Source organism: Watersipora subatra, chromosome 1 (genome assembly GCF_963576615.1).
Source record: "Watersipora subatra chromosome 1, tzWatSuba1.1, whole genome shotgun sequence".
NCBI classification, from domain to species: Eukaryota; Metazoa; Bryozoa; class Gymnolaemata; order Cheilostomatida; family Watersiporidae; genus Watersipora; species Watersipora subatra.
The window spans coordinates 43,785,696-43,803,258 of record NC_088708.1 but is presented as its reverse complement, the minus strand read 5'-3'; the positions used below and the strand labels follow the sequence as shown (position 1 = coordinate 43,803,258).

The 17,563-nt window shown below is 36.1% G+C and overlaps 2 protein-coding genes across 2 annotated transcripts in view; one reads left to right on the top strand and one right to left on the bottom strand.

The window, feature by feature from the left end:
- Positions 1–49: 49 nt before the first annotated feature.
- LOC137385616 (lamin tail domain-containing protein 1-like) lies at positions 50–8,512 on the top strand. Its single transcript, XM_068072113.1, has 6 exons — positions 50–156; positions 916–991; positions 3,133–3,363; positions 3,573–3,721; positions 6,271–6,371; positions 8,328–8,512. Exons 1-6 carry the CDS (start codon positions 65–67, stop codon positions 8,414–8,416), a joined length of 738 nt encoding a protein of 245 aa, XP_067928214.1. The 5' UTR covers positions 50–64; the 3' UTR covers positions 8,417–8,512.
- A 4,628-nt stretch (positions 8,513–13,140) lies between these two features.
- The window catches only part of LOC137385440 (short/branched chain specific acyl-CoA dehydrogenase, mitochondrial-like), a 17,709-nt gene continuing 13,286 nt past the window's right edge, over positions 13,141–17,563 (bottom strand). Inside the window, exons 7-10 of the mRNA XM_068071904.1 lie at positions 16,624–16,806; positions 15,575–15,712; positions 14,286–14,385; positions 13,141–13,602 (exon numbers count right to left, since the gene is read on the bottom strand). Of these exons, the coding sequence (XP_067928005.1) occupies positions 13,544–13,602; positions 14,286–14,385; positions 15,575–15,712; positions 16,624–16,806 (480 nt within the window). The 3' untranslated portion in view covers positions 13,141–13,543. The remainder of the gene's footprint in view (positions 13,603–14,285; positions 14,386–15,574; positions 15,713–16,623; positions 16,807–17,563) is intronic.

Here is a 17,563-nt window from a genome sequence, read left to right as displayed (position 1 = left end):
CAAGATACGGCAGCGAAACCTGTCCTCGGAACAGCTGGGAGAAGGCCGAAGTTATTTTGATGAAATGTTCAAGGTCAAAGAGAGAGGCAATAACAGCCATTTAACCAGTCTCACACGAAATGGAGTTCATTTCAACAAGAATTGTCCTGCCAAGAGGTGAGAGTACCTCACTGTTGTCGTTGATGCTCTTACAAGTAGAAGTTCTAAAAGGGCTTTTTAACTGACATTATTATGATTGTTATTATTATTATTATAATATATAAACAGCTGGTTACATTTTATGATTACATACATCATCAATAATGCAATGACTAAAATTTGATGAGCATAAACATCTCAACTCAATCTTATAATTTTTAGCACAAATATGCCAAATTGATGTTTAATATTGTTGGTTATACTTGCACTACCGTGCTGCTTTTATTTTGTCTAAAATTGATAGTTCGAAAACCAAACATAAGTCGATGAGGTTTGATACATTTAGCAGAATTTTTTTAATTAGTATTCTTTATAAGTATCATCCTTTATATGGCTGCTGCACCATTTAAGGTCATATCTCGATTTGCTTAAAGGTTTCCGTTGCGCTAATTTGACCTATTACAACTGCAGGTAGTAGGTACTAGGTAGTACTAACCATCACTTTGTAATGTAATACTACATCTAATATGGATTAATCTAGTACAACGCTAGTAAGTATAGAGATTTGAGTAGTCCATCGAACTGCTAATAGCACCAATACCTTGCACATTAGCCCACCTGATACTGCTACTGGTGAGAACTGACGTTTGTAGTATTAGCGTTTTGTTGATATACTGTGAAAGCAAATTTGCAGATTAAAATGTTATCCTTTTCCTACATAAAGTAATGAATTGTAAGAGCTGATAGAGGGGTTATTTATATTGTTCATTTTGTTAGCTCCCTTGGTGGTCTGACAATACATGAGATAAGCCCCGATGGGAGGTACATCATGCTTCATAACACCTCCTCAACGGTACGTACGCTAATAACTCCATGTATACAGTTTATGTTATGCACATGAATATTAACTGATTATATAACTTCAAAGTTTGTGGTTAGAAATAGTACAAGAGGCTAATCTATATATTGAGTTGATTGTTAAAGATGTGGTTGCGTCAAATTTGAGTTGATTTTAAAAGAAAGTATTTTTCTTTGTCTATCAGTTGATATGTTGTTTGTTGTGTTAGGCGATCTCAATGTCAAGATATTTAAAGACTAAAATCGAAAAAATTCGATCGCGGTAAAAACGCTCAGGCCAAAAAAACATGCCCAGACTTGCCCAAAGTGATGTAACGCGTGATACAACCTGTCTCTATCTCTCGTAATCGCATCGGCTATTGCGATAAAAGTCTAGTCCTACGCGGCTCTATTGGCATAAATTTTATTTTATATTTACTCGTGTTGACTAGAATAAAATTTTAAATCCAGCTACAGATACATTATTACCAATGTCTCAAATGCCTCAAACAAGGAAAATTAAAAGCTTTTCATATTAGCTTCTTCTAAATGCTGTGTAAACATCTATTCTACTGGTCTACGGTAATTCTGTCAAGCAAACTATGTAGAAAAAGGTCTTTGTATCGGCACAGTTCCCAAAGCCATAGTCAGTTTATGATAATAATGATAAAGGTAGCTGAAAGAGGCTACTATCTTTTCTCAAATGGGGTCTTTGAGACTACCGAGTTAGATAATGCTGACAATATTTTTAAAACTGTCTTGAACAAACTCACGCCGTAAGCTTTGCGATGTAGTTAGGAGAGAGTTCTGAATAGATTGCTCCTCGTTATACGTATGTTTAGGCTTGTTGAAGGTATGTGCTGATCAAAGATAGTCTCTAATTAACTCATAGAACCAGTCATTATCTTTGATGCAGTCTAATCACAACTTGAACAGCAAATGTTTATTGTAAATTGATGGACTATTGCACCTCTAGAATACCAAAATAAGTAGTTTTATATACTGTATGTCGAACGCAAAGTTCTCAACTTTTTGTAGAATACAGAAATTAGCTTTTACTACAAATGTAAATTATTAATTTACTGTGTGTATTTTTTAATATTATCAGACAGTTCTCTGATTTGGACGATGCTTGCTGATTGTTGTGATTGCTCTAGTTGGTGACCTGGGATGATGCGATTAGCTCCAAGGTTGCTTATTAAGTCTTTGCTGAGGAAAGGCTTGAAAATTGCTGTTAGATAAGTTTCTTTGGTATTATTCAGTGGTTATGCCTTGCCTCCCACTACATTGAATTGCCAGCTGTGGCAGGCTGTTTTTTCTTCTGATTGACTACAAAGTCTGTTTCAGTTGGAAAGTTTGACAGAAGTATCCATGGTAAAAAAGCTCTCCCATGCTGTGACCATATGCTGGTTACCTTCTTGTTAATCACATGTATAATGCTGACAAGACTGTTGTCTTCAGCCAGAACTTGAATGAGTACCCCAAACATATTTGTCCTCTAGACTTTAAAAAGGACTATTTTCTCAATTTCTATATACACTCGGTAAATGCCCAGGACAAATAATTAGTAAGTAGTGCTAACAGAAACTATAGGTGAAAAACCTGAAGAGCCACCAGAGCGGCTCAGCGTTGATGACAAATTTGGTATGAAAAATTTTAGTCATACCAAACACTGTTGAGTTTAGAGTTATCTTTTTTAAATTGACCACATGTATCTTAACATGACATACAGTAAAACCTCTAATTGAATGCCATGGCGCTCTATTTTTCAACTCTTCTATAGTGGTGGTCAATTGGAGGCGGTGTTCAAATAGAGGTTTTAAGGTATATGTCATTGCGCGTGCGTTAGGCTTGCTTTTACTTAACAAATGACAGCAAAACGTGACAACGTTTCTTTGAAGGTTTTTGGCTATGGATGCAACTGTGATGATATAGTTAGGACTTGTGCACATGTAATATGTAACATGATTGGGTAACTCCACGACTCAACTATAATCACATCTTTGAGTTCATCTTTGCTCCACTCATCTCCATAAACAACAATGATATAGGTAGCCACTATTTGACACTTCTTGTAGGAAGTGGTGTTCATGTATATTTAACTTTGTAGACCGTAGATATTGAGTGCTAAAAAGCAATCAAATATCTGTTTTGCAGGACATGGAGTTTGGAGGATACTCAATAAAACAAAACATCTGCGGTGTACCGGCGACTGAGTTTACATTTCCTCATCGGATGACTTTTAGAGGAGGGGCTTTTGTATCTGTCTTTGCTGGTGTCTGCGCGGCCTCTCTTCACCAGCCCCCAGAACAGTTTGTCAACAGTGAAGGAGAAAGGTGGGCCTTTGGTCCTCAAGTCACAACGGTGCTTTGCAACTCTTCAGGAAAGGTGAGCGTATACTTTTTCATAGTATTACTACTTGTCTAGCCATGAAACTCTTTCATGGAACTTATAATCGCTAGTACTTTGGTATCTAGTACACTGCGAGCAGTATCAATATGTAAGGGAAAAGATGGACTTGTACTACATGGTCTCTATTAATCTTTCATACACCTAATCCCCAGTCTAGTTCAGGTGGCTGTTATTTACTGATACAGGCGGTGGCGTGGATAAATGCTACCCACAGGCAGAACACAGCGGGGTGTACTGATCCCAACCCTAACACCATTCAAACTATTCCAGTGAGGCCTTCGGTATCCTCAGAGGCAGCATCTTCCGATTGTCTACAAGCTATAGGGCTAAATAGGTAAGGTGGCAGCGGTATGTTTGTTAGCGGAGTCAGTGTCAGTTTTCTTATGACTTATGTAAACAGATGACTGCCAATTGGGGTTTGGAGAGCTGTGCATGGCCAATACAACAAATATGGCAACATTTATTTTTGTTTATAGTGTCCATAAGTAAGATCGTTTGCCTCATCTCCCAAGTTTTTAAAGGGTGGTACCTCTGCTAGCCTTAAAACAATCTGCTAGCCTTTGGTGTTAAGGCTAGCAGAAATACTACCCTTTAAAAGCTTGATAGATGAAGCAGCAAATTTTACCTGTTGACAGAATTATGAGAAAAAAACATATAATTTATGGTTTTTTATCGACACAATGATTGTATATACCAGGTTTGGTTTTCTATGAATCATTTTTTTAGCTGAGTGCTCCAGCTATTCTTGTCAATATATACAAGATACGACATACGGTAAAGACCTTTTTATCTTTGTCAAATCCAGTCAATAGCCATATTCAGCTAAGCGGTGACCAACTGTTTGGTTGTTCAGCACCCACCCTGGTTATTTTGTACCATTCACAAGATATTTTTCTTACAAGCGATCTATGTCACTCGTTTCCGGAAGCTTCCACACTGTGGCGTCCTCTAAAACTAACAGGTTCTTGTTCTATAGCCCTAGGGGAGCTCCAGGTACATACAGACTGTAAAATCAAGCTTCTAGTACACCTGTTGGTCCGCACGCATCTGTTACCTATCAGTACCACTTTGAGACTTATAAAGAGATAAACCTGTTTGCTCATGCTTTCAATGGCTAATATGTATCCTCTCAGGCTTAAAGAATGCATCTTAAAGCGCCATCCCTCCGCTGCTCTGTCTCTTCCAAATGTTCGACGTATACGGTTAGATATTTGCTTAGCTTTTCATGTGATTTAGCAAAAAATGTCATTTGCTGTTCACAACTATATATCAGTTTCATGCTTGTTGCTGACTTTATTGGTTAGCGTTGCGGTTGGCTTCCTCTGTTTTATCACTGGCGATTTATACCTGTCTTGAAGTGCACCTTACCACTGTATGCCAGTTTGTCAATAATCAGACTTTTTTTTTCTTATTCAAAAAAGAATTAATTATTTTTTAGTTATTGTAAAGCTCATTCAAATACCACTGAGAATTTTGCATGTATATATACATATATACTAGATGAATGCCCAGCATTGCACAGGTAATAAAAAGGTTTTGGCAGAAAATTTACTTTTAACCAACATATGCAACATTTACTATTCTAACTTTTAAATTAAGGCTTTTGTTTATTTCTGTGTAATTCATTCTGGTACAAGCTGCAGTACCTACCACAGCTCTACACTGATTGCAATAGTCGTGAAATAGTTTGTATTTTTCTTCACATATGAGCACACACTTGTCTTCTATTATGGCTTCACACATTCCACAAGCTAAAACTGGTAAACGTGAAGCAATGAGAGATTGGCAGGTGTATAAAGTATGTGCACAATTTATTTCATAGTGTAGCCAGTTGGAAAGTGTAGTGTATTGGATAAATGTCTGTCTGAGAGCTGGCAGGTGTAAGTTCAAATCCTGTTTGAAGCAGATTTTTCATTCTAATAATTTTATCGCTATAACTAAATATGCGAACAGACCAAAGTCCATTATAGATACTTTTGTTTCCTAATAAACTAAGTTGAAGCTCTTCGTGGAAACATTTTATTGATGAAAAATGAGGCGGATGAATGTATGTTGTGGTTTACAAGGTTGTGGCAAATACTTGAAAACTAAGTGTGGTATGTTACAGTTTCATAAAAAAAAACTCTGTAAGGTTGCTTTTATGCTTGTCTGATATGTTCTGTAAAAAACATCCAATATATTTTTTAAGACAATTTCTTCACTAGCTATAATTCTTATTGCCCGAGTTCTTGTTATATATAAAAAACAAATTAGTGGGACCCTTGGTTTGACCCTTGGTTCAACTCCTTTTATTTCTTCATAAACTGAGGCTGTATTGAGATGCGTTTGTTTTTACAGCCTTCAGAATGTGCTCTAATTTACCTCAGTTCTTGTGCCTTAGATGAAGCGGATTTCTCATTGATGTAAAGTCTAAAGCATAGTTTTTCCACTCAGCATTGTTCAAAATTATTATCGCTATTTTTCAACAAGGCTCACAAAGCACCACCTATGGTTTAGGCTCTCTGCTAACCCTACAAAGTTATTAATCACACTAGTGGTTTGTTTCAGTTGACTCCACATCATTGCAAAAAGTAGTTAACAGACATTCAGATATAGAATTCTACTAGATGAATGAAACGTATGCTTGGCATAAGCTTCTAAGCTTTTCAAAAAAATCATATACATGCACCAGAAAAAACACAACCAATTATATAACGTGCAAATAAAGCGTTAGAAAGCATAAGCAATGCCCAACCATCATTATTCTTATAGATGTAGTTTTCTTTGTGTCAAACAAGATCAATATAAGAAAAGAGATAGTAGTTACTTATTACTAGGTTAGTTTAATAGTTACATTTTACAACATTGTGAAGATATCTATGCGCACTTGGTTCATTTTTACAGTGAGTTTTCTGATCAAGCTGCTAGAGAAGATGCTCAAGTTTCTGCCTTGCAAGGTCTCAAGAGACGACCCAACACTGCAACCCCGATTTGCAAGTCACCAGGTAGGACGGATGTTTCCTTGTACAACACGAGTGCACTTAAAGGCAGTTCTATCATATCATGGTTATGTTTGTAAATTCTTGTTAATTAAAACTCTTTGGGTTCTAGTAATAGAAGGTTTCATGCTTAGTCTATATTATATGATAGCCTACTAGCTGCATTACCTTTCAGAGTGTGCTGAACACTCTGACTGTAGTGCTGGAGTAGTGTTGAAAAATGGCTATTTAAATTTAGTAGTTGCATATATTAAATTGATGAAAATTTGTAAAATGTTGAAGATCATTAGATGAACTTGGTGTTTTAGGGCCTAAAAAGATGACATACATGTATTGCTAGTTGACAGCATGAGTGTCAGCATCAGCAGCACAGTCAAAGATTTTACAAAGTAAATGAAAATATACAGAAATGACAACTCCCAAGTATGGTCGAACACAATAGAAGCTACATGCATCAAATTTATCTAATACTAGCTAAATGCCCGACATTGCACAAGTAATAAAAAGTTTTTTGCATAAAGATTTATTTTTAATTGGCTAAGTTTCTTTACCAAATTAATTTGAGTAACTTGAACTAGTCTAAATATTTACTATAATAAGAGCCATGTTCTAAGCCAGCGTTATATAAAAAGATTGCATCATCATTTCACACGCATATTACGATCTTTATGCATGCTAATTGAAGCATGAAGCTCGCTATTTTAACCAATCGGCTTTAAAGATTGGCAGGTGCATAAGTGTGTGCACAATTATTCTGTAGTAATGCCAGTTTGATGCGTTGTCGAGTGGATAGCACGCGTGTCTGCAGAACTGGAGGTTCAGAGTTCAATTTCAGTGCAAATTGTCCGTTGCTATAACTTTATTGTTATAAATGGACACACAAATAACAAACAAAAAACGCAGGTTGATATATATATATTTAGATTCAGAGATAACTCCCCATTGAATTGATCATTGCAGAAATGTTGTAGCGGTTGTATGTTTATAGGACATTTAGCAAAAGGTTTTATGCCCATTTTATTGAATGTTGCTGTTAGACGACCTTGGGGTGCTGATGAATGGGAATATATGAACCCAATTGACTATATAGGGAATTGCACCTTGTCATCATTGTAGCAGAATTAAGCTTCAATAAAACACTCACTGGCTCAGTTTTCACTTTTAATAATATAATAAATACAGTCATAAATTATTTTTGAGGAAGTATGCAAGAATACATGGTTTATATCGCTATACTGTAATCAAGAAGTTAGACTTAGCTCGAGTTTTGTATCACTCTATCAGTTAAAGATTATCACGTTACTTTAGTTTGGTTAAACTCAGCTGGTTGATCAGAGAGAATTTGACATCAGGATTTTTGATTTGCGTGAACACAAAGAATCTGGGATCAGGTACATGAAAACATACAAACCTATTTTAAATTTAAGTTCTAAGCAGTTATGACAGTTGATATTAAAATATTCTCTCTCATGAGACTCTGAAAGTATCAGGATTACGATTTTTATTTCATCTCTTTCATTCCTCACTTTAGTTTCCACAGTTTAAATGTAAGTATTTATAACTTTTTATTTGCATTAGCAATCATCAACAAAATGATGTTTTTATTACATGTCAAAACTAAAATAACAAGGTAGAAATCAGGAATTATTGAGTGAGTTGAGTAAAAATTTGTTAAAAGTTGTTAATCTAATAGTAGTGTGGAGAAGTCAGGATAGTTAATTGAAGGTTGTAGTAACAGAAAGTTTATAAACTGAAATATGTGATGGTAGATGTAGTATGTTGGTGTCACGGACATACTGCATCCATTGAATTGAAGAATCGCTTATGACACTCTGGTAGCTTGAATCAAGTAATGTTATGACAGATTTCAACAATCCTGCACTAGCGTAAGGTTTGCTGCCTCCTCTATTACGCGCCGTCAGATTCTGTTAACCTTATATGATTCTGTTGCTATGTTTGCAGTGCAGAGAGGTTGTCACAGTGCTAGTGGTCAGCGTATGGGAAGTGCACCGATGAGAAGATACGCTCCATCCATCAAGATTACACAATAGAACATTTTCTTCAGAATACAAGCAATTAGTTATTTGTTAGCTATAGTCCCAGCTGCCACCATTTTCTCTGCAGTAGTTTATAGACTCTGCTATGGTCAACCCACACAGGTCATTTTTTATATTGGCTGCTAGAGTTTTGCTCAATGCTATACTATCCATTATGTTTTGTACTTGACTGGACCTTTTCTGCAGTGATCTATAAACCTTTTCTGCAGCAACCTATATAACTCTTTCGCAGTGACCTGTATAACTTTTCTGCGGTGACATTTATAACTTTTCTGCAGTGACCTATAAAACTTTTCTGCAGTGACCTATATAACTTTTCTGCAGTATTTATTTTATTATCTATATTTTATTAAATGCTAGTTTTACTATGTGCGATCTGGACCCTTTTGATGCTGAATCTTCAAGATATTTCATGTATGATTAGGTAATACATTAGATAGAGAGTAATAAGCTGCTCCAGCCTATAGAATGAATAAATGCCTACTAGCAGTCAGCATTCTTACGACTTGAAGTTCTTTTTACAAACCTTTGCACAAATTTGCTATATATATATATATATATATATATATGTAGCTGCTTTAAATAGTCTGTAGTAGGAAGTAGTCTGTTGCAGAAAGTTTGTAGCAGGAAGCAGTTTGTAGCAGGAAGCAGTCTGTAGCAGGAAGTGGTCTATACTAGGAAGTAGTCTGTAGCAGAAAGCTGTCTGTAGCAGAAAGTGATATTTTTACAGATATTGTTTTTACAGATATTTTACAGATATTCATGTAAGTGCTGTTCATAGCGGTGTCAATATCTGTGTAGCATATTAATGATAAATTGTTGTTATTACTATTGATACACTGTCAATGACTGACGATAAAGAGAAAGACAATTTTGTTTTCTGAAGTATCACATTGTCGGAATGAACTTATATGAAAAGATGAAAAATGAATCGGAATTGCAAATGTAATTTTATACTATTTTATTTGGCAATACATAATCATATATACACTACATGTTTTTTTATTGTGCTAAAAACAAGAATATATTGAAAAAGGTAAAATTATGTTCTCAGGATCTTATAGCAGTAAAATTATCTTATCTATTTTATCTAAGTCAACGAAGCTTCAATCGTTGAATCCAAGCCTATTATAGTACAGAAATCTTATCTTACACCAAAGATGCAACTGCTAGTTAACAGCTCATTTAGTTTTGTTGATGTTAATATTTTATAGAATCACAAAGCGTTACATAGTTTTTAGTTGAAAATGTACAGGTTTGTGTGAAAATTATAACAGCTGGATTATCTGACTGATGAATCTATTCACAAGAAGTTAGTAACTTGCTATGAACAGCAAGAAAACGAAATGTCTCAGTCTATCACATTGAGAAAGGCATCACAAAATACTTCATACCAGCTATGGTAACGTCAGCGGTTCTGGCAAGTTGTGTATAAAATTTGTTTAACCATTTTGTACTTGCAATTTTATTACAATTACTGGTTGGTTTTCTAAACATACAGGCTATTTTAGTGTATACAATTTCCACCTTGATTTTTGAAAAAAATTTTTTTCATACAATGTCAGTATTTTTTGCTATTGTATTGCTGAAATATTGAAAAAGAGCAGTGTTGAGAGAGTCCTCAATGAGTAATCAATACCAGCTTTTGTCAAAAAGGCATACCCAATCTCTGCTTGGCTGGTGCATCTGAAATATCCAACCAAAACAACGCTTCAACTTTAACGAGTCAATTGGAGTAAGAGATGTCATCGTCAGTTATTACGTGGAAACTTCAGATCAGAAAAGTCAAGTCTCTGCTATATATATATACAACTCCTCCAGCCTTTCACATATGAAATAAAGTTTTTTATAATTTCAACTACCCAGAAACACAGTCCACAAACCAACAGTTTTCTGTCCTTAACTAGTTTCCAGAGTTTAGTGGATAAAGCGTAATGCTATTGTAATATACTTTTAGTAATTGTGCAAGTATTTTTTCAATTTCAATACTTGAGTCAAGTTACCGGTAAGCAATCATTAACCGCTACAGATACCTTTTTTTGCCATTTGGTTTTAAAATCTAAACATAGCAGGCAGAATATCACTTGAAAAATTACTAAATGTTGTAAGACAAACCTGGAAACCTTAAAAGAGCCTTTAGCAATCGCCTTCCGAGAAGGCATCTTGTTATAGCTGAAAATCATGTTTTAAAATAGCTGTATATTAGCAATGTTCCCACACACGCAAATGTCAAGAGATTAGTTAATAGGTAGGAAACTTAGCAGTTACAATACATTCCTACAGCATATATTATCTCCCACGAACGGAAACAAGTATGCATCAACAACCAATGCTTACACACTGCATACGTGTACAATATTCCTACCATTTGATTGTGGAGTTGGGAATTATCTACTCAGTCCAAAGCAATACTATAGTAGGAACACAACTCCTATTCAGTCCATCTACTTATTCAGAAGTACCCTAATAGTTATATTCATTCCATCTCTAGCAACTAAAGAAGCAACATCAATTAATTGTATACTAATAGTTGATCGATCAACATGTATATTGTATCATAATATCTTACGTCTAGACTGCTATTCTAACCCCAACCCAGACTTTAGAGGGTTGGTTGGAGGTGTACGTACAGTAGCGTATATATATGAGGCATCGTTACATGAACTATAGCATTGGATTAGCCTTGTTGTAGAACCGTAACCTGACCATCACTAGACTACCTCTCACCTATCGCCATCAACACTCACATAAACAGTGAATAACACTATAGCACCAGCTAACCAGAGTCCTCTGCACCTAACGACAAACAAAACTGAAGTGAATACTATCCATATATAAGGAGATTTGGACTCATACTAATACTGAAGGTAAATAGCTCATTTAGAACACAATAAGCTACAACAATCTGACTGACTTGCATAGCTGTCAACAATCATAGACGTGCATAGTTATGAGTCTATAAATAAGTAGGATTTTTGTCTATTTTCTCCTCATCTATTTAAGTTTTTACATTCTGATATGATTTTTTTGCTTATGTGCTTCTGTTTATCATTCAGTTGCCTTACTGTGGCAAATCAACTGGAAAATGACAGCTCATCAACAAACCACAGTTCGTTATCGTCACGAGCACAAACACAATCAGGTGAATATCCAAGTAATCATATTTCACAAGCTTCCAACACATTCAGTTTATCTTCTGACTACAGTTCGGTTGCTGTGTATGACAACGTGAGTTCAACGTCAGCGACTATGACACAACCCAAGCCATTACCAGAGTCTATCATCAGTAAGTTGATCTATGTCTACTGTAAGCATTACTTTGAGGATCATGCCACCAAACCATATGAGACATCTACATCAGACTCTACTCCATTCGTTAGCACGCTGCTTTATACAAAGACACGAGATAAAAAGATACAAAAACCACAAGAGAAGGCAATTTCCAGACCATCTCAAGCAAACAGCGACTCGCGTTCTGTAGCTGCAACAGTTGCTAAACAGCTAATAAACACAAATCAAATGTCAAGCTTTCAGCAATCTTCTTCAAAACTATCTCATGAGCTGCAGGATTTTTCAATACAGTCATCACGGAGGACACACGCGCCTAGAGCTACAACAGACACAAATAGGAACCATGTACAAGAGACATTAAGTATTGGCCAAAGTCTGTCCGTGTTCACCATGGTTTCTAACACAACAGCGTCTGCAGTTTCTTTAAAGAAAAATATGAGGGTTACAAAGTTCTCACATCGCCGAAAAGGCTCTAGATGGGCTAAACGCAAATCCAAACCATCACAGTCGACTGCTCACACAACTACGCAAAGATACTCAGCAAGTAGTAGAGAAACACTGGTGACAGGAAATTCTGTATCGGCGCATTATGATGGTAAGGCGTAACAATTTGTCAACCCAATCAGTCAACCATCTTGAGGTCACTGTAGTCTAAATTGTGCATAAAAATGGTTCCACTAAATCTTTGTAATTTTTAGATGAAGAGACTAAATCAAACATTTTTATCGCCAGTCAATCAGAAAGCAGAAGTACAAATGCTGCAAGTGTCACATTAAACAAGCATGACTCCCAACCAAGTACAGTGGTAAATATATTACCACAGTAGCCAATAAAATCTGTGTTTGAAGTGGCTGTTATTATCACTGACATTCTATACAACCAGTAGAAAATATTATTCCATTTTACTTAAACAACTTATATCAATGATCTTAGCATGATATCACACATTCCAAGCCAAGACACCAATTCAGACAATGTAAGACATTTTTTTTGCACAGTCGAGTAATTTCTCTGGTATTACAGGCAAAAAATACAGATGCTTTGACTAGCCTCTACGTATTCTTCCAGAAAACCAACCAACTCCTGCGCTACTCCTTCTACAATCAGGACTACAAAAGTCAAGCATCACGTTCAAAACTTATCGGTATCACCTGGCTGTCATGCCTTCTTATAAGCATATTATTGCTGTAAAACTTATACACTGTCCGATGCTATCAGAGCTCTTCACCCGAGCATCATTTGCACACTTTAGTAGTTGTCCTACCATGAGCATTAACTTTCTTTACTCTAGCAATGCCCTGTTCGCAAATTTTCGGTGCCCAAGTACACGTCACAAGCATATGAATAGTTGACTTTCGTACATCTTTAGATTTTAAGAACTGCATTAACAATAATTCTGCACTAGACATAACAAGTCAATTTCCTCACACCGTGTTATATAATATATTGTAGATGTGCACAGACAAAATAATGAATTTGTTTATCAATTCGGTGGCAATTTATAACACACCGTAACTACTTGATTTATTAACAACCAACCATATGACGGGTTTTCCATATTTGCCAGCCAATCACATGACAGATTTCTCATTAATTTTAAGACATTTAGTATTCCAATAATCTTTGAATTTGAGTATCTTATAACCGTAGTTTTCAAGTTTCTGAGACAAAAATACAGACATAGAAATCATAGAGAAAAAAAAGCATTCAGATAAATGGAAAAGGAGTTGGTCATAGATAGACCAGCAATGACAGGCTAATCTATGCGCCTCCTGGAAGATGAATTTAAAGATATAACAAGAGCTTGTCAGCGAATTGATTGCTCTGGCATCAGACGTGTTTAGCAATTGTGTTCAACTGTATATTTGTTGTGCCCTCATAAATACAACCTAAAACAGAAACTCAGTATCATTCATATCAGTGATAATTGAGTTATCAAGCAATGGGAAGACAACCAACTAACAAGTGGTGCATCAAGCCCAATTTGAAGCTAAGCTAAAATCACATGGAAAGACATGCAAACTTTTCAAGCTGTATAATGCAGACACAACAAAGCATTGATATAGGTGGTGACCAATATTTACTGGTAATGGGAGGCACAATGAACTACTAATGGGAACTACACATCAGGAAACTTTGAAATAAGATGACTTGCGGTTTGTATTTTTGTAGTTTACCGTGTGTTATGACTTAGTTGAATAAGCATTGTGTTAAGAATGGTGCTAAGGAAATTGGCAAGCTCTTCATAAAATGTTTGAACCAGACAATTTTTAGAATATTAGTTAGAAAAAGGGGTAGTTGTGATAGGTGATAATCGAGATACAAGGAGTTCTCTACTCCTTTTGTAATGGTCACTGAAGTAGAAGACAAAATAATTCTTAATTTTATAAATAGTAACGAACAATAGCTTATAATATATTCATGACTGCTTCACCAAAACTTTATGAGAATTTGCAAAAAAAGATATCGGCCCTAGTACTAAGCCTTACTCTTTATGACCTTACCCTGAACGGTCATAAATCTCTCATTAGACAAGATGCAGTAGATCTCTGCTTCTGCTATAAACACTCACCTATTTTACAGTCTCTGTAGTATTTTTCAATTGGATAATTCTTGGTAAATCCTACTCCACCCATCCACTCCACACATTTAGATGTAGTCAGGGTAGCTACCTAATAACAAGTTTATAAATATGGTATGTAGCATGCTGAGTTAATCAAGATTTACACATCGATCTTGACTAAACTGACCATCACATATCAGGTGGTAAGATGTCTATTTTAAGTTGTTCCAGATACACACCATGCAAGATGTTTATTTCAAGCTGTCCCATGCATACACCAGGTGAAATACATGAAAAACCATGGAGTACAAAGCTTTTCATCAATATACTATAACTCCAAACAGTCAGAATGCTGTGTGGGTATCTCTTTCTAAGGATTTTAGCAGAAAAGTTTCAAGTAAATCAGTAGCTCTACTCCACTGCTAGTAGAGAGCTACTTGGACTGCACAAAGGTTTCAAGTAAACCAGTAGCTCTACTCCACTGCTAGTAGAGAGCTACTTGGAATGCACAAAGGTTTTAAGTAAACCAGTAGCTCTACTCCACTGCTAGTAGAGAGCTACTTGGAATGCACAAAGGTTTTAAGTAAATCAGTAGCTCTACTCCACTGCTAGTAGAGAGCTACTTGGACTGCACAAAGGTTTTAAGTAAACCAGTAGCTCTACTCCACTGCTAGTAGAGAGTTACTTGGACTGCACAAAGGTTTTAAGTAAACCAGTAGCTCTACTCCACTGCTAGTAGAGAGCTACTTGGAATGCACAAAGGTTTCAAGTAATTCAGTAGCTCTACTCCACTGCTAGTAGAGTGTTACTTGGACTGCACAAAGGTTTTAAGTAAACCAGTAGCTCTACTCCACTGCTAGTAGAGAGCTACTTGGAATGCACAAAGGTTTCAAGTAATTCAGTAGCTCTACTCCACTGCTAGTAGAGAGTTACTTACATTGCTTGCTCTTATTGTCACAGGTAGACAGACAGCCAATACTCCTGCAGCTAATAACATTAAATTTGATCTAATTCCTTATGCCGGTATATTATTAATATTCTGCACAGGAAAATATTTCCGGTAAAGGTTCTACGAAATCCTTAAAGACAATATAATTTGTTTGTAGTTCATTCATGTTATAAAAGCAGTTGTGCAAACTCTACATAACACAGCACTGTATAGCATCCATTTACCAGAAAAAACATGCTGCTTATAAGCTCACTATTAACCAGGCACACACAGGTTTAGTATTACTTAGCCACACATACACTAATGACACTGATATTATAACACAACACAAATGAATGCTCAGTATTACCTCGCCACAGAAATATTTAGCCATGGCTGCTTCTTTAACGACATTTAGGCCAGCATCCTTCATACGGGCAGCATTGTAGACGAGGAGCCGGGCAGCCTCTATCTGAGTCATGACATGTGCTACCTGGTGCTGCATTGACTGTCAGAAACAAAACAAATAAGGACCATGATGAACTTCACAGCTGAGCAGGCTACGACATAAGACAACCAACCAACAATTGATCAGATCACACTAGTTCAATGATATGCGAGACAGTAATATTTATTGACTGCTAGAAAAAGCTTGCCTTCAAGATATAGATACTACCCAAGTATGTTACACATTGAATCGCTAGCTTGAATTAGCTAGCTAACATTGAATGGCTAGCTTGTCACTCCTTAGCAGTTATTGTCTATGAAATACTACACTGAATTTGTTAAGCTTACAGGTTTATTCTACTATATTTGGAATCAGAATGTTTGTCAAGCATTTTTTCAAGAATCAGCTCTGATGACTTGTAAGTACACTTAAGAGGAACTCATTACAGAGATGTGATATAGTGTTATGAATACTCAGCGGTGCTGCAGGATATCACGATCTTCCTAAAGAACTACTTTTTTTAAATTTCCCTTTGCGGTATTATGACAAAAAGCAAATATCTGTTGTCAAGTAACTAATCGCATACATTTATCAGATGACTAAATGAAGATGACTAAAGAAGTTGGTATTTTTATCAACTAGTCAACAAAATATTTAATTAGATAGCGTAGACAGACAGACAGTAGACAGACAGTGCCCACCACAAACTGAGTTTACTGCAAAAATAGAGGCATTCAAGACTAACCACGGTAAGCGTGGCACCGATGCTCTACTTTTCATCAAATTAAAGTCAAGCAGAAGACTTGAAATATGATGCAAATACAAGCCCTGTATAGAAGCTTTCATCAGCTGAAATGAAAACCATTGGCTAAAATACAAAAAAGAGCTATAAAATACTGTATAAATTACTGTATAATGGGAAAGACAAGACTTAGTGTAGATGTAGATAGGTGGTAAAGGAGTATTCATACCTGAAACTGAAAAACAGGCTGGCCAAACTGTTTACGCTCCTTGATATAGGGAAGGGTCCTGTCAACGCATCCCTGTGCCAAGCCGAGCATCTGCGCTCCTATGGCTATCCGACCTTCATTCAGTGTCTCAATGCTATAGCGGTAACCCTTGCCCAGTTCACCTAACACATTTTCTGCTGGAATCTAAGGGCAATACATACACTCATAGAATCAGAGGCAAGCGAGTAGGCCTTCTACAAGAGGTGGCAGATTTGAACAGGTGATTAGCTAAATACAAACATGGCATGGGCAGCGAGACAAGCTGATCTACTTTACATTTAACAGACCATCTCCTCACCTGACCCTCTCATGAACATGCCTGAACATGGATTATGTAAAAATTTCAGTTTCCTTACCTATTAAAAGTACTGTACCTTGAAGCATGCATGAAAGAAACAGGCCTAGTAGCATTAGAGATTTAGGCACTCTAGACATTCTGGTGTTGTCTGCTCTTTACGTGCAGTGTGTTCACAGATTGCTAGCAACTTTGTCATGTATAAGTTACAATAAAAATTGAAAACCACTGGTGTGTTTGTTTGGACGTTCACATCTTGTTTAGCAAACAATTACCATATGGAAATCGAGTAATATAAAAGAAAACATGAGTTGAATGAAAAAAAGCGTGGAACAAAGATTAAGGCTGAAGAATTACTAGTTCTTGCATGACATGATCATACAGTATGTAGATTTGATGGAACAAAGGAGATTATTTTGAAATTTAACCATAACTGTCACGTACAACTTTTATCGTATTTTCTAGGTAAATCAGACACGCTGATTCCGATTTTGTACTCAAAATAAAGATTGGTCCACTAACCTTCAAAGTCATTAAGGCTTTTTTAAAGCGTTTCAATATCCGTCTCGAAAACAACACAATCGGCATAACAAGCTCCGCTCATAA

Bases quoted from the DNA above. Each gene is read 5' to 3' on its own strand.
- LOC137385616 (XM_068072113.1), top strand. From the start codon at position 65: ATGTTCAAGGTCAAAGAGAGAGGCAATAACAGCCATTTAACCAGTCTC. The intron at 992-3,132 runs GTACGTACGCTA...TCTGTTTTGCAG, and splicing joins TTCATAACACCTCCTCAACG to GACATGGAGTTTGGAGGATA. The intron at 3,722-6,270 runs GTAAGGTGGCAG...TCATTTTTACAG, and splicing joins CAAGCTATAGGGCTAAATAG to TGAGTTTTCTGATCAAGCTG.